Source organism: Pinus tabuliformis, chromosome 4_2 (assembly GCF_031772625.1).
Source record: "Pinus tabuliformis cultivar Carrire ecotype Pingquan chromosome 4_2, CPIR1, whole genome shotgun sequence".
NCBI lineage: Eukaryota > Viridiplantae > Streptophyta > Pinopsida > Pinales > Pinaceae > Pinus > Pinus tabuliformis.
This window is the reverse complement of record NC_142304.1, coordinates 882,481,709-882,508,507: the sequence shown is the minus strand read 5'-3', so window position 1 is coordinate 882,508,507 and position 26,799 is coordinate 882,481,709. Positions and strand designations below refer to the sequence as shown.

The window sequence follows — 26,799 nt, the reverse complement described above, 5'->3', positions numbered from 1 at the left end:
CTTCTGTCCTCGAAGCACTGCATGCACTGAATCACCTTCTGTAACCTCTCCTCTGTTCACCAGAGTTCAATGGTTGTAACCTCTCCTCTGTTCGCTTGAGTTCAATGCGTGAATTGTCGAGAGTTTGAATTGCCGGGAGTTTGAATTGCTTGGAGGATGGTTGGTAAGGTTCGTAAATGTGCCTCATCAATACGCCAGAGTGGAGACCAAAGTGGAGGCACACAGGGTTGATGGGTAGGAGCACGGTAGACGACAGAGTCGCCGGAGCTACGTGACTTGTAATCACTGGAGAGGGATGCATGCCATGATCCATGGTCGAGCATGTAAGGGCGCCATGACGTCAAGGAGGTTGTCTGTCGTTGTCAGATGGTGTAAGGACATACCATTAACTTTGCTATGGAGGTGGAAATAGGAATTGCCTTATGCCACAACGTTCACCTCTGTAACTCATGATCTATGCACAAGGTCTTAAGCCATGTCACATATGTTATATAGAAGGAATATCTAGCCTGCACATGGGATATTGTGTAAATTTTGAGATGTATAACATGTGGATTTTTCTCTTGTTCCACACCATGGTTTAGGTTTAAATGAAATTTTTTATGTGATAATCAAAATAATTTTATGTTGAGGGACTAAAGAAAGGTACTTTTAAAACTTTTTTCTAGGTTTGATGGCCCTTAGAATCTATTTTCTAGACCATTTTTAATTACTTCATTCCCATTTCGTAGATAAGATTTATGCATGAAAGGGTGGTTGTTAACCTTTATCTCCACCCTTCTTCTTTTTTCAAACAAATGAATTTTATGCATGAAAGGGTGGTTGTTAACCTTTATCTCTACCCTTCTTCTTTTTTCAAACAAATGAATAGTAATTTATATGAGAAAGAAAATCTAAATTATGAGCCAGAATCCTTACATATTTCTTCATAATCTAATTGCATTATGAGGTCCAAAATATAGAGAATATATTATTATGACAGTTTTTACATTGGTTGCAACAAAATAACCATTTCCAATAAGGAAAACAAGGATCACTCTCATGGAAGTAACGTAGCTATGTCATAAGGTTATCTTCATAATCTAATTGCAATATGCGGTCCAAAATATGGAGAATATATTATTATGACAGTTTTTACATTGGTTGCAACAAAATAACCATTTCCAATAAGGAAAACAAGGATCACTCTCATGGAAGTAACGTAACTATGTCATAAGGTTATTTTTTGGAATATGGGTCACAAAATGTTAATTTAACTAATGATGGTATGGTTTTAATTTTAGTGAAATAATTTTAAAATATTTTTTATAATATATATGAGATTTAAAATAATATATATTTAAAGTAATGAGATTTATTTTTGTTTTTTAATTAAATTGATTAATTAAAAATTTTGTTATAATAACTAGTGTCATATGAAATGAATTATTGTTTTTTTTGGAAGTTATGGTTTTTTAGGCATGTGGCATTGATAAGCCATGGTATTATGAAACATCTTATTCACAAAATAAAAATCCGCGTGGTAAAATGGTGTGGATTTCCATAATTAAAAATATTGTTAAATTTTGTTTTAAATGTATATATGTTTAATTTATATACGAATTATTTTTATAATTAACAATAATAATAACAATTCAGAAAGCTTACTAGGCAAGCCCTTAAAAATATAAAGTAAATGTGAGTCTAAAGGTCTCAAGTTCAAATTTGAGATGAAAATATGAGTCTAAAGGTCTCAAGTTTAAACCTTTGAGATGAACCTATTGCCTAGTAGGAGGAAAGGCAAGCCCTTAAAAATATAAAGTAAATGTGAGTCTAAAGGTCTCAAGTTCAAATCTTTGAGATGAAAATATGAGTATAAGGGTCTCAATTTCAAATCTTTGAGATGAACCTATTACCTAGTAGGAGGAAGGCTTGAAAGTTGATTCCCCTAAATACAAAAAATAATAATAACAATTTAAAATAAAGTTACAATTTAGTTAATTTTTATGATAAATGAGTATGTGTCTTGATGTTTACCTAAATACAAAAAATAATAATAACAATTTAAAATAAAGTTATAATTTAGTTAATTTTTATGATAAATAAGTATATGTTTTGATGTTTATTATAGTATTTTGATGCCTATCCATGTTTTTCAGCCATCTAATTTATATGGTTGCATTAATAAATAGTGAAAGTGAAAAGATTTATGTTGTGAAATTTCTATGTCTAATAACTATGAAAACAACAAAATTTATATGTATAATAACTATCAAGTAACTATTTTGAGATATATATATATATATATATATATATATATATATATATATATATATATATATATATATATATATATATATAGATATATATTGTTAAACATTGAATTTTACATAAATAATTTTTTAAATTTTTTAAAATTATCATAGATTCATCTTAAATGCTTATCTAACGTGAGTGGAGAGGGATCCAATTTCTTCATGTGCAAAATGTTTTATGAGTCCACATTATTTAAATATTCTGTATAGATATTTAATTCTTTAATTTTTAGATTTTTTTTAAATTTATTTTGCCGTGCATGAGTAAAATTTCAACTTTGATGACATAGTGTTACACATCATCCTGGGTTGTAAAATGAGTCTCTCGACTCAATAATAATTTCAAGTAAAATATTAATGTAGTTAAGTGTTTTTATATTCATCCACATTTATTAGCCATTTAATTTACATAGTTAAGTTATTTTAAATAAATCACTTTAATTTCTTTCCAATTAAAATTGAAATCTTATTTAATATATATAAAACAATAATATTTATAATAAAACAATACATGATATAGATTAGAAAAACAATATATTTTTACTAAAAAGAAATACAAGTAATCCAATGAGTTATTTGAATAATAAGACCTAACGATATATTACATTTATATAGTTTAACAACTATGTTGAATTGTGATGATTTTGTAAAAATCATCATTAAAATTATTTTAATTTCTTTCCGATTAAAATTGAAATCTTATTTTAACCCAAAAAAGAAATTAGGAAATTTATCAATAACAATAATATTTGTAATAAAACAATACATGATATAGATTCGAAGAGCAATATATTTTTAGTAAAAAAAAATAAAAGTAATCCAATGAGTTATTTGAATAATAAAAACTAACGATATATTACAATATATAGTTTAACAACTATGTTGAATTGTGATGATTTTGTTAAAAGTATTACTAAAATTAGTTTAAAAGATAGTTTTCAAAAACTTATTCTATATATAGATATATATATAAAATTGGTTTTAAAAATTAAGAATATTAAACTTGAAATAAATGAATTTTTGGAAATGCTAAAGAAAAAGAAAAAAAATTGAAAATTTCATTTTTTTTTTTAACTTTATTGCTGATCTATGGTAATTTTTTTATTAATCATCTAATTCTTTTCTAGAATATGAAATTTTAATATATATGTAAATATATTTTGAATATTTTATCAAAAATATTTTTAAAAATTATTTCTTACTTAGAAGTTTGTAAAACAATATGTCAATATTATAAAAGATTGAAATTAATTATTAATTATTAATTATTAATTATTAATTATTAATTAATTAATCAAATTATTATTTTTTTTATGTTGTTGTTGTTGTGTGAATTTAAGAATTGTGTATTAATAAAAAAAATTAAGATATATAAATAGTTTTTGCGTATATAAGAAGTTCTAGCAACTTTATCTTGACCTTTGTTGCTTATACCAACTGATACTAATTACATGCATACAAAATTTGTATTTCTTGACCTATTTAAGCCTGGAAACCCTCCAAACAAGGAAGCATTACAACTTAGATGGAGGTAATGCCAAAAAAACTGAGACGAACACCACTTTCATTGCTTCTTACTCATCCATGAAACCCACCGAAATGTCGCCAGGTAAAGTCCCCAAGGGCATCATTGTCACCATCACACCGCTAAAGCGTGAACATTGTTGTAGACCCATGACATAATAGCCACCAACCCCAGACCCCTCCACTAAGAGGACTTAGGAAATATAAACCCCACACTAGACAAGATGCACTAGAGTTCGGGAAAAAAGACCATATCCAAACCAAAAAAACATGGCTGCGACTAAAATATGTCATCATAATCCCATGAAAGAAGGCCATCATAGGGCCAACCAGAAACAAAAAACAAGTGCTTCAGGAGGGAGCCAAAAGCCATCACCCACCACCCAATATCATTTCTCATTATTTGAACAAGACACATTTATCGGAACACGAACATTTGATCCAGGAGGGTCTCTGGTATCTCCTCCATTTGACTCATAAGGAACATGGATCTCCACGTGCATGAGTCGATCATCCATTATATCCACATAGAACCGCAAGTTCCTCAACATCCTTTTGACATCCTATAGGGAGGCGAAAATGTTGTATTTCTTGACCTATTTATCTCTCAGTACCAAACCCAAGAATGTCTTCATTTTACAATGGAGTGAAACTAAGCTCAAGTATTGTTTCTTTCTCCCCTTGGTGTGACTAGGGTCTGGCACCCACTAATCCAGGTGGCTCCATACACGCTTAGAACTCAATAGTGGCTACGGAAAAGCTCATAAATCAAAGTCCTTAGATTGAAGTGAAACCAACACCAGATTGTAGTTCTTGAAGTCCGAGATTGTATGCTCCAGATATTCACAGTCAAATTTTTGGTCAAACTTGGCCAAGTGGCGATCACTAATGAGGCAACAATTTGGCAGAATCTTGGCTCACAGAATCCGGCCACTGGAATGGGTGAATCTATCGCCTTTTTAGTTCTTCCAGTGGCCCTTAAAAACCAACGGATTAATTTTGAATGGTTGGTTATTAAAAAATCAAAAAAAATAAATTGAATGGGTTGGTTGGTCGGCGATCAATCTCGACCAACTAGACCCCAACCACACCACATATATAACTAAAAAAAACAACAAATACGTTTGGTAGGTGGTCAAATCTCGCCAACCTTTAAACATCATCAACATATATGTGGTCGTTACACAAGACAAGACTGGTAGGAATCAAACCCACAGTTGATGCGGTAGTCTTACCACATTTCAATACACCACGTAACAACAACGCATTGTAACTGCACACCAAATGGCCATAACAATCTGCCCAAACTGTTACCGCTTTAACCATAACCATTTCATAACGACTTCCTAAGTTACACATAAAACGAATTCCAACAAAACTTATTGGGCCAACAAAATTTCCATTGGGTGAGTCGACCCCTGGTCCTCCGCCCGCCCAATATCTTGCCATCCATGGGCCAACCAATGGCCCAAGTGGCCAATCATTGTTATTTAAAATCCAACATTTATCATTCGCCGATGGAGGAGAGAGGAGTAACTGTGGAACCTAGAGTCGAGGAACTGTGCCAAGATGGACATGTATTTCATGACATAATATTATAGGGGAATATTCTACAGAATATTCCTTTTTGCAAAATGGTGATGAATCTAAAAGATTCCCTAAAGGGTGATTTTCATAGTGACGAAATCATGTCAACTTTATACTCAAAAGAACTAGAATTTCACAGGGAAGGTAGTGATGTGGTTTGTTTCCCCATCTGAGCAACAGAAATTCAGGTAGCCAACATCAAGGAATATTTACATAATCATGTGGAATCTAAAAGATTCTCTTAAAGGATGATTTTTTATCAAGGCAAAATGTTGTAGAATTTATACTCATTTTTCACAGAAATTCGCAGGGAGTGTAGTGGTGTGCTCAAAATTTTCATTTGAGCAGCAGATTTCCAGTCATCTCTAGAATGGCATATTTGAGGGAATCTTCGAGATTCTCAAGGATCCAGAATTTGATGGTGTGAGAAAGGAGGGGTCAATTTTATATTCATTATACATGATTTCATGCCACGAATTCGATGCTGCAGTCTATTTCATCAGTAATCTTTGCATTTTCTGGCCATCCCTGAAAGTGGAGGTACATGATGCAGTTATGTCATGTCTTTCTTTTCATCGGTTGAGATGATTTTGTTGTCAAGATCCTTGTTACAATTATGTTGAAGGATACTTGTATGCCACGTCATGTGAGAATTTATTAGCTTCTAATGTTGAAGGATCGCCCATTTGAGTGATATTTCCTTAGAACATCTCGTGGAGAGACATGCCACTCTAGTTGAGGGAATGTATCCTTGTAATGACGAATAATGTGTACGTAATAATCATCATCTTGCAACATTTAATGAAACAACCTCCCTACTCTTAACATCGGCCCCGGAGATGTAACCCTCACTAGGTGAACTCTGTTATCAATGTTTTTATGTCATGTGATTTGATGATTGTCGTTATGTTTTATGTTATTTACAGTATGCACATGCGGCTTTCCATACTCTTTCATATGAAATTCTACTAACATCACATGATTTAAAGATCTTGATTAATGCTAGTATCTGAAGAGATTTAGATCAAGTTTGGTATCAGAGTGGTCTTATTGCTGATGTGAATTGCATGATTAAACATGCAACAAGAAGGCAAATGGAGAACAACATAGATCTCTACGAGGACCTCCTCAGGATGGCACGCATGGTAGACATTATTTATTACGTTTGAGGAGAATATGGCAAGAGAGGAATGGGAAAAAGAAAGAGGAAAGGACGATGCTCCATCTACCCACTCGAGTAAACGTTCACCTTCTTCAACATCTTCTCGTCATTCACATGAGGAGATCAATCAGAGCCTTCAAGCAAAGAATGTGTTATGCTCTTAACCTGCAAAATAATACCCAAATACAGAATATGCGAAGAAAAAGATACCCTGAACACAAAATAGCAATGATTTTATTATTCACAGAGCAATGTTCACATGCTTCTTCGAGGGGGAAACCTCCAATAGAGCAGAGCTCGATTACAAAAATAAGACACAATGCTCCTCACAGGGAGTCTCTATCCTTTATATATGACTCATACATGCAATACCACGGGCCAATACCGTGGGTTTTATTAATACCATCTATCTAATACTACGGCCCATTTGCAACTAACTGTGGTCCCATCATTAATTGCGGGTTAACCACTTACAAATATTAATATGGGCTTTATTGACTCTTGACTATGACGTGATCCCATGACATAAATAAGGGGGTTAGGGTGGGACCCTAACATGCCCTCCCCCTTAAGACTAGCCTTGTCCTCAAGGTTGAAGCTGCAGAAACTGCTGAAGAATAGTGGCTGGTTCCCAAGTTGCATCTTCCGGAGAGGTGTCTTTCCATTTGACGAGGACTTCCTTAATCATGCGGCCGCGCAGGTGTTTGTCTCGTGTATCTAGAACCTGTTCAGGTTGAAGCCAGATTGACCCTTCTTCGTCCAATTCAGGTAGACTGGTTTGAACTCGGCAGTTGTTCCCAATCACTTTCTTGAGGCAGGATACATGGAAAACTAGATGGATTTTTGTCGTAGGTGGCAAAGCCAACTTGTAAGCCACTTCTCCAATGCGCTGAAGTACTTGGTATGGTCCGTAGAATTTTGGAGAGAGCTTTTGACAACCCTTGTCTTTGAGTGATGTTTGCTTATATGCTTGCAGCCTCAAAAAGAACTGATCCCCTTCTTGAAATTGGCGCTCTGAGTGATGTTGGTCGGCCTATTGCTTCATGCAGTTCTGAGCTTGATGAAGATTCTCTCTAAGATGGGTGAGGATGGTTGCTCGGTGTTGTAGGAGTTGATCCACTTCTTGTACTTTGGAGCACCCCTTTAGATAATAAGTAGGGGAAGGCGGAAGTTGACCATAGACTGCTTCATAGGGAGTCATTTTGGTGGTGGCGTGATAGTTGGTGTTATACCACCATTCAGCCAGAGGTAACCACTGTACCCAAAGGTGTTGCTTTTTTGAAGTGAAGCACCTAAGGTAGGTTTCTAGACATTTGTTGACGGCTTCGGTTTGACCATCTGTTTGCGGATGATATGAAGTACTGAGTTTGAGTTGAGTGCCTTGTATTCTGAAGAGTTCCTGCCAAAAATTACTGGTGAAGATCGGGTCGCGGTCGGACACAGTAGAAGTGGGCATGCCATGCAATTTGAATATCTGATCCATGAAAGATTGAGCAACCAAATTTGGTGTAAACGGGTGGGGTAGGGAGCAGAAATGAGCATACTTCGACAGTCGGTCCACAACCACCATGATGACTGACTTGTTCCCTGACTTTGGAAGACCTGTAATGAAATCCATAGAAACCTTCGTCCAAATAGATTCTGGAATGGGCAATGGTTGTAATGAGCCTTGTGTGTTGACAGTTTCCCCTTTGTGGCATTGACAAACATCACATTCTGCTACGAAAGTAAGGAGATCTTCTGGTGCGAGCATACGTCTTCTGAAAGCCCGAATGTCCTGCAATGGGAGATGAGTGCAATTCTGCCAAAATGCGACTTTTGAGGGTGGATGTTGGTGATATTACAACTCTGTCCTTGTAGCGAAGAATATCATTCTGCCACGAGTAGCCCTTGCTGGAATTAGGATCTACCTGCAATTGAGAAATGAGTTTGGAGAGCCCGGGGTGTGAAAACCATTCCCTGCGAGCCTCTTTAATCCAGTCTGGAATGGGGAGGGAAATTGCGAGCAGAGTAATTTCATCCTCAAATTGGCGAGATAATGCATCTACTACACTGTTGTCTTTCCCTTTCTTGTAAATGATCTCATAATAATATCCCAGCATTTTGGCTAACCATTTATTTTGTTGTGGGGAGGATAGGCGTTGCTCCAAAAAATATTTAAGGTTGTGATGATCTGTGCGGATTTGGAAACGTCGCCCCAATAAGTAAGGTCGCCAGGTCTCGACTGCATGTAAGACGGCCATCATTTCCTTCTCGTAGGTAGATTGGCCCAGATTCCTCCCACTGAGTTGTTGGATTGTGAAGGCCAATGGTCGCCCTTCCTGCATTAAGACCGCCCCAATACCTGTACCCGAAGCATCACATTCAATGACAAAGTATTTGGTGAAGTCAGGTAGTGCTAAGACAGGAGTGGAACACATGGCGTTTTTTAGAGCGGTAAATGCTTGTTGTGCTTCCTCGTTCCAGAAGAAGGAATTTTTCTTTAGGAGTTGAGTGAGGGGCTTCACTATGCGGCCATAGTTGCGGACAAATTTACGATAATAGCTTGTGAGACCCAAAAATCCTCTCAAGCTCTTCAAGGTATTAGGTTGAGGCCATTCTTGCATTGCCTGGATCTTTTTGGGGTCCACCTTGACAAACGAACACTTAGACATCTTGACAAATAATTTATGCTTGCGGAGAAGTTGCAAGAGTAGATCTACATGCTGAAGATGTGCCGCCCAAGTGCCACTATAGATGAGGATGTCATCGAAGAAGACAAGGACAAATTTTCTGAGATATGGTTTTAGAATGTGATTCATAAGGCTCTGAAAAGTAGAGGGGGCATTACAGAGACCATATGGCATGACCAGGAACTCATAATGGCCTTCATGAGTTCTGAAAGCTATCTTGGGAATGTCGACTTCCTTCATGCAAATTTGGTGGTAGCCTGAGCGAAGATCCAACTTAGTGAATAATTGAGCCCCATTGAGTTCGTCCAGCAAATCGTCAACCACCAGGATGGGAAATTTATCTTTGATTGTCAACTTATTGAGGGCCCTAAAGTCGGGACACATCCGCCACTCCCCATCTTTCTTGAGGACCATGACCACTGGGGATGAATAAGGACTAATGCTGGGACGAATGACACCTTCTTCCAACAATTCCTTGATGATTTTTTCTATTTCATTCTTTTGGGTGAACGGATATCTGTATGGCCGCACATTTGGGGGTTGGGCCCCTGGAACCAAGGTGATGCTATGATCATGTTCCCCTCGCGAGGGTGGAAGCTCATGAGGCTTGTCAAAGACCGTCTGATGGTTATTTAAAATCTGTTGCATCTCAGGATGAATTGGCAGAGACAGGGTTTCAACTACCTGGATGGCATTAAATTGAGCGACCACTCCATGATGGCCCTTTTTTAACAATTTTTCCATCCTATGCGAGCTGATGATAGAGGGGGCTCCCGCCTGGAGTCCACGGAGGGTATGTGTGGAGTTGTTCTACATAAAACTCATATATAACTCCTGGAAATCCATTGTGATTGGCCCAAGAGTGCGGAGCCATTCAGTGCCTAGGACAACGTCGCAACCCCCCATGTGTATGGAAAACATGTGGGTTTTTAACTGATAATCCCCCATTTGAAGTTTGACATTTTCACAGCGGCCTTCACATTTCATTGTGCCCCCATCTTCAATTTGGACTTGGAAGTTAGAGACTGCCCGTACAAAACAATGCACTACTTCTGCTATTTTTTGATGGATGAAATTATGGGTACTTCCACTATCAATCAAGACTACTACTAGGCGATGTTTAAGAAAACCCCTCATTTTGAGAGTTTGAGGGGAAGAAATTCTTGCCAACGCATTTAGCGAAATAACTGGTTCGTCAGATACAATCTCCTTTTGGTTTTCTTCTTCGATTGCCTCTGGTTCCTCAAGTGGTGGATCTTCCTCGATGGAGCTGTAGTCAGTGGCATCTATTTGAGAAAACTTGGGCTCCTTGCATTTATGACCCGGGGAATATTTTTCATCACAGTAGTAACATAGTCCTTGCTTCCTTCTTTCGGCCATTTCCGCAGGTGACACCTTTTGAATCTTAAGTGTTTGAGTCGTGTTGGGAGCCTATGGGGGACAACCTTTAGCGGGGAAATTGTGGCAGCTGTATTGGGCTGCTAATGCATGTTCCACCTTACGAGCTACCTGGCAAGCCTCTGTCCACGTGGGAGGGTGGTGGAGTAGAACTTGAGCTTTGATGGATTCTTTAAGACCGCTGATAAAACATTCCGTGTAGAACTCATCTGTGAGACCCTTAGTGCGGAAGGTTAAAGCTTCAAAAGCGGTAATATATTCATCCACTATACCCATTTGTCGGAGCTTAGTGAGACACCCCAAAAAAGAGTCTTCATGTTCAAAGCGATTTCGAAGAGCTTTGGTAAATTGGGCCCAATTCTGAAAAGGTCCATTGCAACGCTGATGCCATTCCCCCCATTGCCATCGTTCATTGTCCAAGTACATGGTCCCCACCATAAGCTTAGTCCAATCATCTAAGATATGATTCAATTTGAAATACTGCTCCATTTGTGCTAGCCATGCGGACGTGTGAGAACCGTCAAATTTATGCATATCCAACTTGGGAGGTCACTGACTGGGTGGTGGATGGGTGGGCCAGACGTGAGGAGAGTGGCTAGACTCACCCTCATGGTATTCATGGCCATTATACGCCTCCTCATGGGCTGGCTCCTTGCCCTCCGAGAGTGCTTGTTGTATCTGGAGACTTAGCCCGCTAATCTCACGTTGGAGGGAGCTCATATTTGCTTCAAGTTTGTCCAGCCTTTCATTGGCCATCGCTTGAGCTCTAGCTTCTACCATACACCAACTTGATGAAAAAAATTGGGACCGCCTAAATTTTTTTTTCTAATAAATTGAATGGTACCACCTTGCTCAACTCGTCGTCCTGATGCTGATGGGCTAGATCACCAATAAGCGCCTCGGAAGATCTCAGACTCAAAAATTCCTAACGGAGTTTTACTCCTTCTTGATCAATACTGCAGTCGCCAAATCCTCAAAATGTCAATGCTGCCAAAAGTCTTGCGAAAAGTATACCCCCGTATAGGAAAGGGAACTATGGTCTAGAGGAGTGTCAGGTGCTACAGATCGCAATATACATAAGGGTCTGACAGTAGTACTCGGCCCAATGTTTCAGGGTTCTAACTAAGGAGGATCGACCGTACCCTTAGCCGTACAACCCGACTACCCTATCGTACGGGCGAGTAATCTCTCTGAGTGCTGTTCTCGGTGTACTGTAGCCACAAGACGTCCGAAGGTTTATCTATGGTGAGGTTTCAAGGGAACCTAGGGGGCTTCCTATATACCCAGAGGGTACGTGGAAGATAGTCTGTGCGCGGTTTTGTCTAATGCGCTACTACTCGAAGGGGTACCCACAGGGGTTACAAGGGAGTCCAACAGACGTGACCACCTCTTGTATTTCCTGCGTGCATGCCTCCCCAAATCCGCAGGTTTATGCGCTCAACGATAGATCCCGTGGTTTAAAGACGCCGGAACACGTCTCTAGCCAAAAAAAAAAATTGCTAAAAATTGGAGATCCCACCGAGCCCTGGAAAGTGCTCTGATACCACTTGTTATTCTCTTAACCTGCAAAATAATACCCAAATACAAAATATGCGAAGAAAAAGATACCCAAAACACAGAATAGCAATGATTTTATTATTCAGAGAGCAATGTTCACATGCCTCTTCGAGGGGGCAACCTCCAATAGAGCAGAGCTCGATTACAGAAATAAGACACAATGCTCCTCGCAGGGAGTCTCTATCCTTTATATATGACTCATACATGCAATACCACGGGCCAATACCGTGGGTTTTATTAATACCATCTATCTAATACTACGGCCCATTTGCAACTAATTGTGGTCCCGTCATTAATTGCGGGTTAACCACTTACAAATATTAATATGGTCTTTATTAACTCTTGACTGTGACGTGATCCCATGACATAAATAAGGGGGTTAGGGTGGGACCCTAACAGAATGTTGAATTGAGGAAACTTCTACAAGAATAAAAAGAGGAGAAACAAATACTACATGTTTATTCATGAGCCACGAAAGAGGCCTTGACAAAATTGAAGCACAACAAAGGCTTATCGAATCCATCATCACCTATTTAAGAATCGACAACTGAGGTAAACAATATTTATCGTCCTCAGTTTCATTTTCACATGATGTTATTTCTTTTGGAAGCCTTGAAGTACCCATTTCAGGAATTGGCATGAGACTCCTTACCAAGATAGTGTATAAATGAGGAGGAATTGGTTTTAATGGCAAAGGAATGACCAGCAATTGGAGGTTGTACAAAGACCTCGATTTGTAGGTTGGGATACACTAGAGGAGAGTGCTCAAAGGTATCACAAGCTTCCAATGAATTGTTGAAGCAATCAAAGAAAGATTATGATTGGAACACATCACAATCCTCCCATGATAGTGCACATTGTAGAGGAAGAGTTGAGGCAAGCTCTCATCACTGAGATCGCCCTAGAGACAGTCAAGAGAGGTATAAAAAGTCTCAGTATTCTAAATTTCATTTTGATTACAAGCATATTGTTAATGATGAGCAGAAATCATGGCGTGGAAAACCATGTAGTTTATGTGGTTTACATAACCATGTGGTTGGTGAGTGTTGGAAGAGAATGGAAAAAATAAAAAGGATGACGCATGAAAGGCCTTCTCCACATCAGGAAAGGAAGATGGTTAAGTAGGTATGGAGGAAGAAGATATTTTTCAGACATTGCAACAAAGGTGGACACCAAAGAACCAAATGTTGGCGGCTCCACCCAGAGCAGCATCTCAAGGAGAAAGCCCCTGTGCAGGAAGCAATTGGAAAGGATATTCAACAAGAAAAGCCACCACATTTCTGGTTGTTCACTTTATTGAGTAAGAGATGGTTTTACTAGATATGGTATATTTTCATGGATGCATTTTATAAATCATATGTTGCGATATAAATGTAAAAGTGATTATGTGTTTTCCATCACTTTTTAAAGCAACGATGATGTCATTTTGGCCTTTTATTGATATTTGGGGTATTTTTTTTCCATTCTTATGTAAACTTGACCAAAGAGTGTGTCTTATAAAAGCTTTTCAAGGATGGGGATGCTTGGGGCATGATTGGTCATGTAATTGAGCATATAGTTTTCAAATATTGTACTACAGGTTTGCAGAGGATGCAGGGACCGGCCCATCACTTATGGTTCTGAACAAAAAGGGTGAAGGAGAAGGAAGTTCGATCCATCAGGACACTTTTGGTGCAGATAATCTAACATAGGAGTTGTAGATTATGTTCGTGTTTTTAAAGGACCAAAATCTCCTCAATGGGGAGGAATGATCCAAGTGGCTCAAAACTCAATAGTGGCTATGGAAAATCTCAAAAATCAAAGTCCTCATATTGAAGTGAAACCAAGACCATATCATAGTGCTTAACATCCTGATTCCAATAGCATAAATAACACTTGAATCCGCTTTTGTATGCTCAAGATATTCGCAATCAAATTTTTTGTCAAACTTTGCAAAGTGGCAGTCACTAACAAGGAAGCAATTTTGCAGAATATCAGTGCACGAAATCCGGCCACAAGAATAGGTGAATTTGTTACATATTTAGTTTTTCCAGTGACCCTTTAAAACTGACGGATTAATTTTAAATGGTTGGTTGTTAAAAAATAAAAATAAAATTGAATGGGTCGATTGGCGAGCGATCAAACCCAACCAACTAGGCCCCAAACACACACCACATATATATAATTAAAAGAGTAACAAATATGGTTGGCAGTTAGTCAAACTCCACCAACCTTTAAACACCGTCAACATATATGTGGTCATTATACAAGCCAATACCTATGGGAATCGAACCCACAGCTGTCAGGTCTGTTGGCCCCACCCAACATGGCAGTCTTACCACATTTCAATACACCAAATAACAACAACATAAAACCCAAAGCTTGTAACCGCACACCAAATGGTCATGATGCTCTGCCTAAACCATTACCACTTTAACCATTTCATAATGACTTTCCAACACATAAAACGAATGCCAACAAAACTTATTACGCCAACAAAATTGCAATTGGGGGCGTCGACCCCTTGTCTTCCACCCGCCCAACGGCTTGCTAGCCATGGGCCAACAAATGGCACAAGTTGATCCAGGTGGATTTTGGTGACCACTCACCTATTCCATTTGGACCCCCACCATTGTCTCTTTCAATTTTTTTGTTTCCTTAATTGCAACACAATTTACTATTTTTAGTAGTTTTTCGGGTCCTGAACTTCCAGAGCCATTTTGAGGTGCTAAATGATGTTTTTGGGAAAATTTGGGCCAACATGGGTCATTATTTTATGGTGGCCACTAAAAAATAGTATCCCTCAGATATATCTTTCTAACAAGGCATTTTGTGCATCAAACATAGATCGTATGCCAAAGTTACGATCCCTGGAAGTTGATGTACCAATTTACCCAAACAAGGCCCATAGTTTTGGCGCTTCATCTCCTAGGGTTAGGTTTTTGGATGTTTAGGGTTTTCCATTATTTATCAATAGTAAATAGGTCTTCAAGCCTCATTGTAACATAGTTCAGAGGCATGTAATCACCACATCTCTTCTCAGAGATAAGCTACCATCGCTTGCGCTAGTCTTATTTTCATTCTATTTGTAAGCATATTCCAGTATTTGATATTAATGAAATGAAGTGTTATTTTTGTTGCCTCTCTATATTTATGGTTATATCTATAATTTGTTGTGTTCATGTTTAAGTTTTCATCACAAGTGGCCAATCGTTGTTATATCAGCCTCACAAAAATTATTTAAACCCCAACAATTATCATTCGCCGATAGAGGCAAGAGGAGCGACTATGGAACTATGAGTCGAGGAACTGCTCCTAGATGGAAACGTATTTCGAGACAAAATATTTTAGGGGAATATTCCACAGAATATCCCTTTTCACAGAATTGTGAGGAATCTAAAATATTCCTTGGAGGGTGATTTTTCACAATGATGGAATCATGTCAACTTTATACACAAAAAAACCAAAATTTTGTAGGGAACGCAATGGTCTGGTTCGTTTCCACATTTGAGAAAAATAAATTCAGGGAATCAGCAGCAAGGAATATTTGCATAATCTTGTGTAATCTCAAAGATTCCTTCGAGACTAATTTTTGACCGAGGTGGAATGTTGTCAACTTTGTAGTCATTTTTCACATAAATTCGTACGGACCGTAGTGGTGTGCTCAGGAATTTTCATCCGAGTAGCATATTTTTTTTCCATCTCCATAAAGGAATCTTTGAGGGAATCTTCGAGATTCGTGAGGGCCCAAAATTTTATGGGGTCAGAAAGGGGCCAAATTTATAGTCATTTGTCATGAATTCAATTGTGCAATCCATTTCGTTAGCAAATCTTTGCATTTTCAGGCAATCCTTGAAAGTAGAGGAATATGATGCAGTCATGCCATGTATTTCTTTTGATTTTTTGAGATGATGATTTTTTTGTCAAGATCTTTGTTACAATTATGTTGAAGGATACTTGTATGCCATGTCATGTGAGAATTTATTAGCTTTTCATGCTGAAGGATGGCCCAATTGAGTGATAGTTCCTAAGAACGTCTCGTGGAGAGACATGCCACTCTGGTTGAGGGAATTTATCCTTGTAATGACAAATAATGTACTATGTACTCATCATAATATTGCATCACTTAATGAATCAACCTCCCCACACTTGACACTGGGCTCAAAGACGTAACCCACTAGGTGAACTACGTTATCAATGTGTTTGTGTCCTATGATTTGATGGTTGTCATTATGTTTAATCTTCTTTACAATATGTACATGTTGTTTTTCATACTCTTTCATTTGCAAATTCTGCTAACATCACATAAGTTAAAGATCTTGGTTAATTCTGGTAGCTGAAGAGATCCAAATCAAGTTTGGTATTAGAACTATCTTCTTGCTGATACAAATTGCATGATTAAATGTGTAACAAGAAGGGAAATGGAGAATGACATAGATATCTATGAGGACCTCCTCAGGATGGCATGCATGGTGGACATAATGTATGTATATTATGAGGAGAAGATGGCAAGAGTGGAATGAGAGAAAGAAAAAGCAGAGGATGATGCTCCATCTACCCCCTCGAGTGAACATTCACCTTATTTGTCATCTTCTCATCATTTAGATGAGGAGATCAATCAGAGCCTTAAATCATATATTCTTGAATTGCATAGACTTCTATGAGAAGAAAAAGAGGAGAAACAAAGACTACAGCTTTAGTTATGAGCCACAGAAGATGCCTTGGAAAAATTGAAGTACAACGAAGGCTTAGCAAAGCCATCATCACATGTTTCAGAATCGACAACTGAGGTAAAAAAATGTTGGTCATTGTTCAATTTATTTTCACATCATGTTATTTCTATTGGAAGCCTTGAAGTACCCATTTCAGGAACTAGCATGAGACTCCTTACCAAGATCTGGTATAAAGGAGGAGGACTATGTGTTAATGACCAAGGAATGACTCAACCATTAGAGGTTGTACAAATATCTTGATTTCCAGGTTTTGGATACACTAGAGGAGAGTGCTCAAAGGTATCAGAAACTTCTAAGGAATTTTCAAAGCCATCGAAGAAAGAGGATGATTAGAAATCATCACAATCCTCCCATGACAATGCACATTATAGAGGAAGAGCTGAGACAAACCTCATCTCCAAGATCACACCAGAGATAGTCAAGAGAGGTATAAAAAGTCTCAGTATTCTTAATTTCATTTTGATTACAATCATATTGTTAATGCTGAGTAGAACTCATGGCGTAGAAAACCATGTAGTTTTTGCGGTTTACATTAACATGTGGTTGTTGAGTGATGGAAGAGAATGGCAACAAGAAAAAGGATGAGGCATGAAAAGCCTTCTCCAAATCAAGAAAGGAAGAAGGTTAAGTAGGTCTACATGAAGAAGAAATTTTGTAGATATTGCAACAGAGGTGGACACCAAAGAGCCACATGTTGGAGGCACCACCCTGAGCAACATCTCAAGGAGAAAGCGCCCGTGTAGGAACTAGTTGGAAAGGATGTTCAACAAGTGAATATACCACATTCCTAGTGGTTCACTTTGTTGAGTAAGAGATGGTTTTACTAGATATGGTATCTCTTCATGGCCACATTTTGTAAATCATGTGTTATGATATAAATGTAAATGTGATGATGTGTTTTCCATCGCTTTTTAAAGAAACGATGAAGTTTTCTTGGCTTTTTATAGATATCTTGGGTATTGGTTTCTATTATAGTGTAAACATGACCAAAAAGTGTGTCTTATAAACTTCTGGTAAGTATGGGGATGCTTGGGGCATGATTGGTCATGTAATTGAGCATATAGTTTGCAAATATTATACTACAGGTTTGCAAAGGATGTAGGTGTCAGCTCATCACTTATGGCTCCAAAGAACAAGGGTGAAGGAGAAGGAACTGTAACCTATCAGGACACTTATGGTGTAGACAATTGATCACAACAATTATAGATTATGTTCATGCTTTTGGAGGGCCAAAATATCCTTAGTGGGAGGGAAAGATCTAGGTGGCTCCAGACATGCTCAGAACTGAATAGTGGCTATGGAAAATCTCAAAAATCGAAGTCCTCAAAGTGAAATGAAACTAGGACCATATCGTAGTGCTCAACATCTTGATTCCAACGGCATGAATGACACTCATATCCAAGTAAGTATGCTCAAGATATTCACGGTCTAAGTTTTGGTAAAAGATGGCCACGTGGCAGTCACCAAGGAGGAAAAAATTTGGAAAAATCTCGACGAATGAAATTTGGCTACTAGAATGGGTGAATTTGTTGCCTCTTTATTTTTCCAGTGACCCTTAAAAACCGACGAATTAATTTTGAATGGTCAGTTATCAAAAAATAAAAAAAATAATGAAAAAAAAAATTGAATGGGTGATTTGGCCAATGGTCAAACCTGGCCAACCTAGCCCCAACCACACACCACATATATATAATTAAAAAACAACAAATATGGTTGGCGGGTGGTCAAACCCCGTCAACCTTTAAACACTGTCAAGATATATGCGGTTGTTACACAATCCAAGACCGGTGGGAATCGAACCCACAACCATCGAGTCCATCAACGTCACCCAACGCGGTGGTCGTACCACATTTCAAGACACCACATAACAACAACATAAAACCGAAATCATTGTAACTACAAGCCAAACGGTCATAACACTCTACCCAAATCGTTACCACTTGAACCATTTCATAACGACTTGCCAACGCATAAAACGCATGCCAACAAAACTTATCCCACTAAAAAAAATTTCCGTTGGGGGAGTCCACCCCTGGTCTTCTACCTACCCAACATCCCAAGTGGTCAATCATTGTTATATCCACCTCTCACATATTATTTAAACCCCAACATTTATTATTCACCGCTAGAGGAGAGAGGAGAAACTATGGAACTAGGAGCCGAGGAATTGTGCCCAACAAAACACATATTTCGAGACAAAATGTTCTAGAGGAATATTCCATAGAATATTATTTTTTCATAATGGTGAGGAATCTAAAAGATTCTCTAGAGGGTGATTTTTCACAGTGGTAGAATCATGCCAATTTTATACTCAAAATAACCAGAATTTCACAAGGAATATAATGGTGTGGTCTATTTCCCGATATGAGCAGTAGAAATTCAAGAAGCTGACAGCAAGGAATCTTTATAGAATCTTGTGGAATCTAAAAGATTCCCTAGATTGAAGGTTCATTTTTTACCAAGGCATAATGTTGCCGAATTTATAGTCATTTTTTATAGAATTTCACAAGGAGCACGGTGTTGTGCTTAGAATTTTGATTTGAACAACCAATTTTTCATCCATCTCCAAGAAGGAATCTTTCAGGGAATTTTTGAGATTCTCGAGGGTCCATAATTTCACAGTGTCAGAAAGGGGCCAAGTTTATAGTCATTTGACACAATTTCACGCCACAAATTCAAAGGCGCAGTCCATTTCATCGACATATATTTGCATTTGCCTACCATCCCTGAAAGTGGAGGTATATTATGCAATTTTTCCATGCCTTTCTTTTGATTTTATGAGATGATGATTTCGTTGTCAAGATCCTTGTTACCATTATGTTGAAGAATACTTGTATACTACATCATGTGAGAAATTATTAGCTTATCATGCTGAAGGAGGGCCCACTTGAGTGAGAGTTCCAAAGAACGTCTCGTGGAGAGACATGTCACTCTGGTTGAGAGAATTTATCCTTGTAATGAAAAAGAATGTACTATATACTCATCTTCATATTGCAGCATTTAATGAAGCACCCTCCCCACTCTTAACACCAAGCCCGAAGACATAACCCACACTTGGTGAACTATATTATCAATGTGTTTGTGTCCTATGATTTTATGGTTGTCATTATGTTTCATCTTATTTATAGTATGCACATGTGGCTTTTCATACTCTTTCATATGAAATTTTGCTAACATCACAGAAGCTAAAGATCTTGGTTAATTTTTGTAGCTGAAGAGATTTGGATCAAGTTTGGTATCAAAGCAGTCTTCTTGTTGATGCGAATTGCATTATTAAACATGTAACAAGAAGGGAAATGGAGAACAACAAAGATCTCTATGAGGACCTCCTCAAGATGGCATGCATGGTGGACATAATGTATGTATATTATAAGGAGCAGATGGAAAGAGATGAATGGGAGAAAGAAATATCATAGGATGATGCTCAATCTACCCCCTTTAGTGAACATTCACCTTATTCATCATCTTCTCGTCATTCAAACGAGGAGATCAATCATAATCTTCAAGAAAAAAATGTTGAATTAAGGATACTTCTATGAGAATAAAAAGAGGAGAAATAAATACTATAGCTTCGGTTAAGAACCATGGAAGAGGCCTTGGAAAAATTGAAGCACAATGAAGACTTAGAAAAGTCATCATCACCTGTTTTAGAATCAACAACAGGGGTAAAGTATGTTTATCATTCCTCAATTTCATTTTCACATGATATTATTTATCTTTGAAGTCTTGAAGTAGAAATTTCAGGAACTGCATGAGACTCCTTACCAAGATGGGGTATAAAGGAGGAGTTCTTGCTATTAATGGCCAAGGAATGACTCAACCACTGGAGGTTGTACAAAGACCTTGATTTGCAGGTTTGGGATACACTAGAGGAGAGTGCTCAAAGGTATCATAACCTTCCAAGGAATTGTTGAAGCCATCAAAGAAAGAGGATGATTGGAACTCATCACAATCCTCCCATGACAGTGCACATTGCATAGGATGAGCTGAGGCAGGCTCTCATTATCGGGATTGCACTAGAGACAGACAAGAGATGTATAAAAAGTCTCATTATTCTAAAGTTCATTTTGATTACATGCATATGTTAATGATGAGAAGAAATCATGGCATATAAAACCATGTAGTTTTTCTGGTTTACATAACCATGTGGTTGTTGAGTGTTGGAAGAGAATGGCATCAAGAAAAAGGATTAGGAATGAAAGGGCTTATCCACATCAAGAAAGGAAGAAAGTTAAGCAGGTCTGGAGGAAGAAGGCCTTTTGCATACATTTCAACAGAGGTGGACACCAAAGAGCCACATGTTGGAGGCTCCACCCAGAGTAGCGTCTCAAGGAAAAAGGGCCCGTGCAGGAACTAGTTGGAAAGGATGTTCAACAAGAGAATCTTCTGCCACATTCCTGGTGGTTCAGTTTGTTGAGTAAGAGAATGGTTTTACTATATATGGGAGCTTGTCATGACTGAATTTTGTAAATAATGAGTTTTCATATAAGTGTAAAAGTGATGATGTGTTTTTGATCGCTTTTCAAAGCAACAATGGTGTTTTTTTGGCATTTTATTGATACCTAGGGTATTGGTTTTTATTCTCATGTAAACTTGACCAAAGAGTTTCTCTTATAGACTCTTGGAAAGTATGGGGATGCTTGGGTCATAATTGGTCATGTAATTGAGCATGTAGTTTGCAAATATTGTATTATAGGATTTTACATGATTCAAGTATTGGCTCAACACTTATGGATTTGAAGAACAAGGGTGAAGGACAAGGAAGTGTGACCTGCTAGTACACTTGTGGTGCAAACAATGTAACACAACAGTTGCAGATTATCTTCATGCTTTTGGACGACCAAAAGATCCTTAGTGGGGAGGAATGATCTAGTGGCTCCAGACATGCTCAGAACTCAACAATGGTTATTGAAAATCTCAAAAATCAAAGTCATCATATTGAAGTGAAACTAGGACAAGATCATAGTGCTCGACGTCCTGATTCCAACGTGAATGACACTCAAATCTGGGTTCATATGCTAAAGATATTCAAGGTCAAATTTTTGGTCAAGCTTGACCAAGTGGCAATCACTAATGAGGCAACAATTTGGTAGAATCACAGTGCACAGAATATGGCCACCAGAATGGGCAAATTTGTTGCCTCTTTAGTTTTTCCAGTGAACCTAAAAAACTAACAGATTAATTTTGAATGGTTGGTTATTAAAAAATAAAAAAAGTAAAGAAAAAAATTAAATGGGTCAGTTGGCTGATGGTCAAACCCAGCCATCCAATCCCTAACCACACACTGCATATATGTAATTTAAAAACAAAAAATATGGTTGGTGGGTTTTCAAACTCCGCCAACCTTCAAACACCTTCAACATATATGTGGTCATTAAATAAACCAAGACTGGTGGGAATCAAACCCACGATTGGCAGGTCCACCAGCCCCGCCCAACGTGGCGTTCTTACCACATTTCAATACACCACATAACAACAACGTAAAACCCAAAGCATTGTAATCGCATGCCAAATAGTCATAACACTCCGCCCAAACCATTACCACATTAACCATTTCATAATTCCAACAAAACTTATTGTGCCAACAAAATTTCCTTTGGTGGATTCAACCCTTGGTCCTTCATCCGCCCAATGGATTGCTAGTTGTGGGCCAACCAATGGCCCAAGTGGCCAATAATTTTTATATTCACCTCACAAACATTATTTAAACCCCGACATTTATCATTTGTGGATAGAGGAGATGTTAGGATATTCCGACACATAGGAAATAGTTAAGTATAACTTGGTCTAGTGTATAGTTAGATAAAGTGTGTTTCTTTACTATGTACTTTTTGTAACTTACAATCTGACGGTCAAGATAAGTTCTAGACATGAATTGATCCGACGGTTCATTCTCTCCTTAGTATTACCAACACTTTATCCATGGCTTAACACCCGATTGGTCCATTATCTCTATTTAAAGAGCATGGAGGGTGATTTTTAAGGTAATCATTCATGAGAGAAGCTTATGTAAATTTTCTTTCTTTTACATTAATAAATTTCCTAAAGTGGCCCCTTTGGCTCAAGCCATGGACTATTTTCCTCTTTGAGGGTTTTAACCACGTCAAGAATATTGGTGTATTGATCTATGATCTATTTGTGAGCGGTGTACCTTGGTGTTCTATCTAAGCAACTTACCCTGTAAATTCTTACATGTTGTCAGAGTTATTTGAGGGCTGCATTCATTGGTGATCCAAATTTGAAGCTGGTACAACTGCATCCGACTGTCGTTTCCTAGATCTACTATTTCTAGCCACTTTCAAGCTGAGAGGACTTCTCTGTTGTGTTAGGAGCATCTGTTCCAGTGAGGAACCCCTTTCGTTTCATGCAAAAAGGTTTCTGGTAGCCCTAGATATGTCATTTTCAAGATTTGGAGGTATGCAACCTTTTATTTTGCAATTTTAGTTATTTATATCTCTATTTATTTCGATTTATTTATCTCTTTGTTTTTATTACCGGATCTATACCTTTCATTTCTGCATATGCTCTTTTCCCCGCAACTCTATACTATCTGGGAAAATCATAAACAGAAAGTAAGGATTTTTCTCATGCATATTCTCTTTTCCACCGTGCCTTAGTGTGATCTCGGAAAATCAGAAACATTGAGGAAAAAAAGTTTAGTTTCTGGTGAAATCTAACTTTAAGTCGTAAGGTTTGTTTTTTTTGCATGTTCATTTTGGGTTGTGTGGTTTTCTTTATTTTGAAGGATAAAAGGGATTTTTCAAGTAAGAATGCACCCCAAAGCTTCAGTGAGCAAAGAAAAAAAAAAAAAAACCTCATCTTTTCCAAAAATTGCTAACTTTTTAAACTAACTCACTTGGTCCAACGTTACCTTATGAGAATAGAGGTCTTGCGTTCAAGTCTTTCTTTTTATTGAGTTACGTTTTCAAAAAGCACAGGTAACTTATGTTTTAAAGTTACTTTATATAGAAATGTTCTCACCCATTATAAAAAGTGAGTCAGTTATAATTCTAAAGTCATTTTATCTTTTATTTAAGTTACAATTTAGTGGGTAGCTCACAAAGTATCTTTTTTTTTTCTCGTTAATACTATGTTATGCTATTATTTACATTAAAACAGAAAAATGGTTACAGCCATGAAGTCATGTGCCAGAGGCCGGGGATGGCACTCTAGACTTACAGTGCTAAAAAAACCACCCATACAGGGTCCACACCACTAGATTGATTACCCACGCAGGGGCCTTGACATGAAAGCAAATTACCCACACAGGGGCAGCATCCTTGAGACTAGACACCCACGGAGCAGCGCTACCACAGAAATTGAATGCCCACGCAGGGGCTTTAGACCTTAGTGTAACAGTGATAGCAGAAGTAGTCATTCCATTCAGGGGCGTGGAGGGGAAAAAGAAAATCTTCATCAAACTCCCTCGCAGGGGCGTGGAGACACACTGAACAGAAGAATTCGCATACAAAACAGAGACATTCAAAACACACCTACTGCCATAGCGGCTTACCTGACGTTCCATACCAAAATCAGAGCAACGAAGACAAGGAAGAGAGTGAGCGAGAAGACGACTAATCTTCTGGCTCCTCCTCATATATCCAGCATGATCCTTCCGGGGGGGGCAATCGGCCTTGGCTTTCTTTGACGAAGGCTCTAGCTGAGTCACTAGAGGGTCGATGTCTGGCCTCGGGTGGTCCTCCGGCAATCCTTCAGCAGCCCTGGAGCTCTCAGCCTGATGAAGCTATGGGCGGGGCTGCTCCCCGACCTCCTCCACTGGTTCTTCCAGAAAAAGGACAGAGACATGGGCATTAATGCGCGAATTGGCCTGGGAGCTGTTAAAGGAGAAAACTGCGGTTCCAAACGTAGGAAGAGGATTGGAACCCGCTTCAGGATTGCCGGAACCCACTTCAGGATTGCCAGAACCCGCTTCAGGATTGCCAGAATCCATGAACTGGCGCGATTGCAAGGGATTAGCTTCTTCAACTCGGTGACACAAACAGCGGCAACAGCGAGAAGAGACATTGTCGACGGTTGGGCGCAAAGTTCCACCTCTACTAGAGCCTCGACGGCTGATGAGGCGTTTCCAGAGCTTAACCATGGTGGACTTGGATACCAGATAGCGAAGTGGAGCAGGGTGAGCAGAAATACACCCGTCGCCCGCGCTAGCAAGCTTGCTCCCAAATCCAAGTGCAGCGGGGGCGCCTTGAGCCAAACCTCCAGAAACTGACAACCATAATCCTAATTCCCCCCACTGTAAATGATCCTCTGCAAAATATTCCTTACCTTCATTGCATTTATTCTTCTCTGCACCGACTCGGCCCTCTCCTGCCATAACTGCACACAGCAACCAAGGCTGTAATCCGGACCAGGCATTAAATTGTCGTCCCTTCCCTCAACAGCACCCACGCTTGCAGTCCCCGACGGCTGCTTGCAGTGAATGCCCAACTTAACCTTGGTACCGCTCATGGTGACCAGGTGGCGGTCCCATCTCTTCACCTGTGGCACCCGCATCCGGGGGGGTAGCTCACAAAGTATCATTGTAAAAGTGACTTTCACTTATTTATAAAAGTGGGTCACATAAAGTAAACTTTTTTTAAAAGTGAGCTAATTAGATTATTTTTGGAAGGGAGGAGGTTTTAAATATAACATTATCATTCGCTTCCGAACATTCACGTACTTTGTCGGCATCTTCAACAACGTTTCTTCAAAAAGTCATAACTTCTTCATCTGGAAGTCGTTTTTTTTAATCAGCCTAATTTTTCGAGTTCTTTCCATTGGAACACTTAGTTTCATCATCTATAGTTCCAGTTTTTGTTAAAATGGAAATTCCATGCTAAGTTATTCTTGACATCACCAACTACTTCCAATGGTTTTCCAACATTGTGGATTTACTTAGAAGTAAATTTCTTTATAGAATAGCCTCAGACTAAGAATATAAACTTAAAGATGAAGATAAGGCAACCAAATTGGAAAATAAGAATGATGGAGCACGTGGGTTGATAGGGATGTCTATTTCTCCATACCTTAGATTCCATATCGTAGAACTTGATACCCCTAATGAAGCAATGAAATAGCTCAATAAATTTTTTGGAATTCAAAATAAAATTAGAGCCCATCAACTCGAAAATGAGTTTCTTACATTGGACCTCAATAATTTTTCTTCCAATGAAGATTTTTTGTCCAAGTTCAAGGCCCTTAAAATTCTCTTGGAAGATGTTAAGGTTAAGAAAGAATATGGTAGTCTTATCTATTCCATTCGTACTAAGTTAGGACCAGCCTACTCTGTGTTTGCTTCCACCTTCCATTCTACTAGAGAAGCCTTTATTTCTATAGTAAAAGCCTACAAGTCTCCCTCTTTTTATGCTTTTTGTGATTCTTTAATAAGAGAACAACAAACACCCTTACATCTTGGTCTTATTAATAGTGGAAACTCTTCTAAGAAATCCTTAGCAGCCTAGCAGCAACCAAATTCAAAGAATCCTAAGAAGCAGTATCCTAAAAAGAATGGTGCTAAACCAAACAAAGGTCCTAAGGAATTTCAGTCTCAAAATGAAAAATCAATTCAACAAAATCATAAGGCAAATAAAAAAAAGGGAAGAAGACTGATAGACATTGCAACTTTTGTAGTTGAGATGGCCACTTAGAATCCAAATGCTTTAAGAAGATGGAATCCTTGGAAGCAAAAATGAAGAAGCATAACATCCATTTGGAGCACTCTTCAACTTCAACTTCAACTTCATCTTCAAGAATATCACTTTCTTCATGTGGTTGTCAAGCATCTCGGTCTGGTTATGCACTAAATGTATCTTCTTCTTCTAATTCTCATGAGTGGCTCATTGATTCTGGAGCTTCATATCACATGGCCAAAAACAAGGCCATGTTTTCTTCTT

At 38.2% G+C, this 26,799-nt stretch overlaps 1 protein-coding gene across 1 annotated transcript in view; it reads right to left on the bottom strand.

Moving 5' to 3' along the window:
- Positions 1 to 24,503, bottom strand: part of LOC149172514 (nematode resistance protein-like HSPRO2) — a 28,038-nt gene extending 3,535 nt beyond the window's left edge. Inside the window, exons 1-2 of the mRNA XM_089426349.1 lie at positions 24,420 to 24,503; positions 24,168 to 24,353 (exon numbers count right to left, since the gene is read on the bottom strand). Coding sequence (XP_089282475.1) covers positions 24,168 to 24,353; positions 24,420 to 24,503 — 270 coding nt within the window. The remainder of the gene's footprint in view (positions 1 to 24,167; positions 24,354 to 24,419) is intronic.
- Positions 24,504 to 26,799: the final 2,296 nt, after the last annotated feature.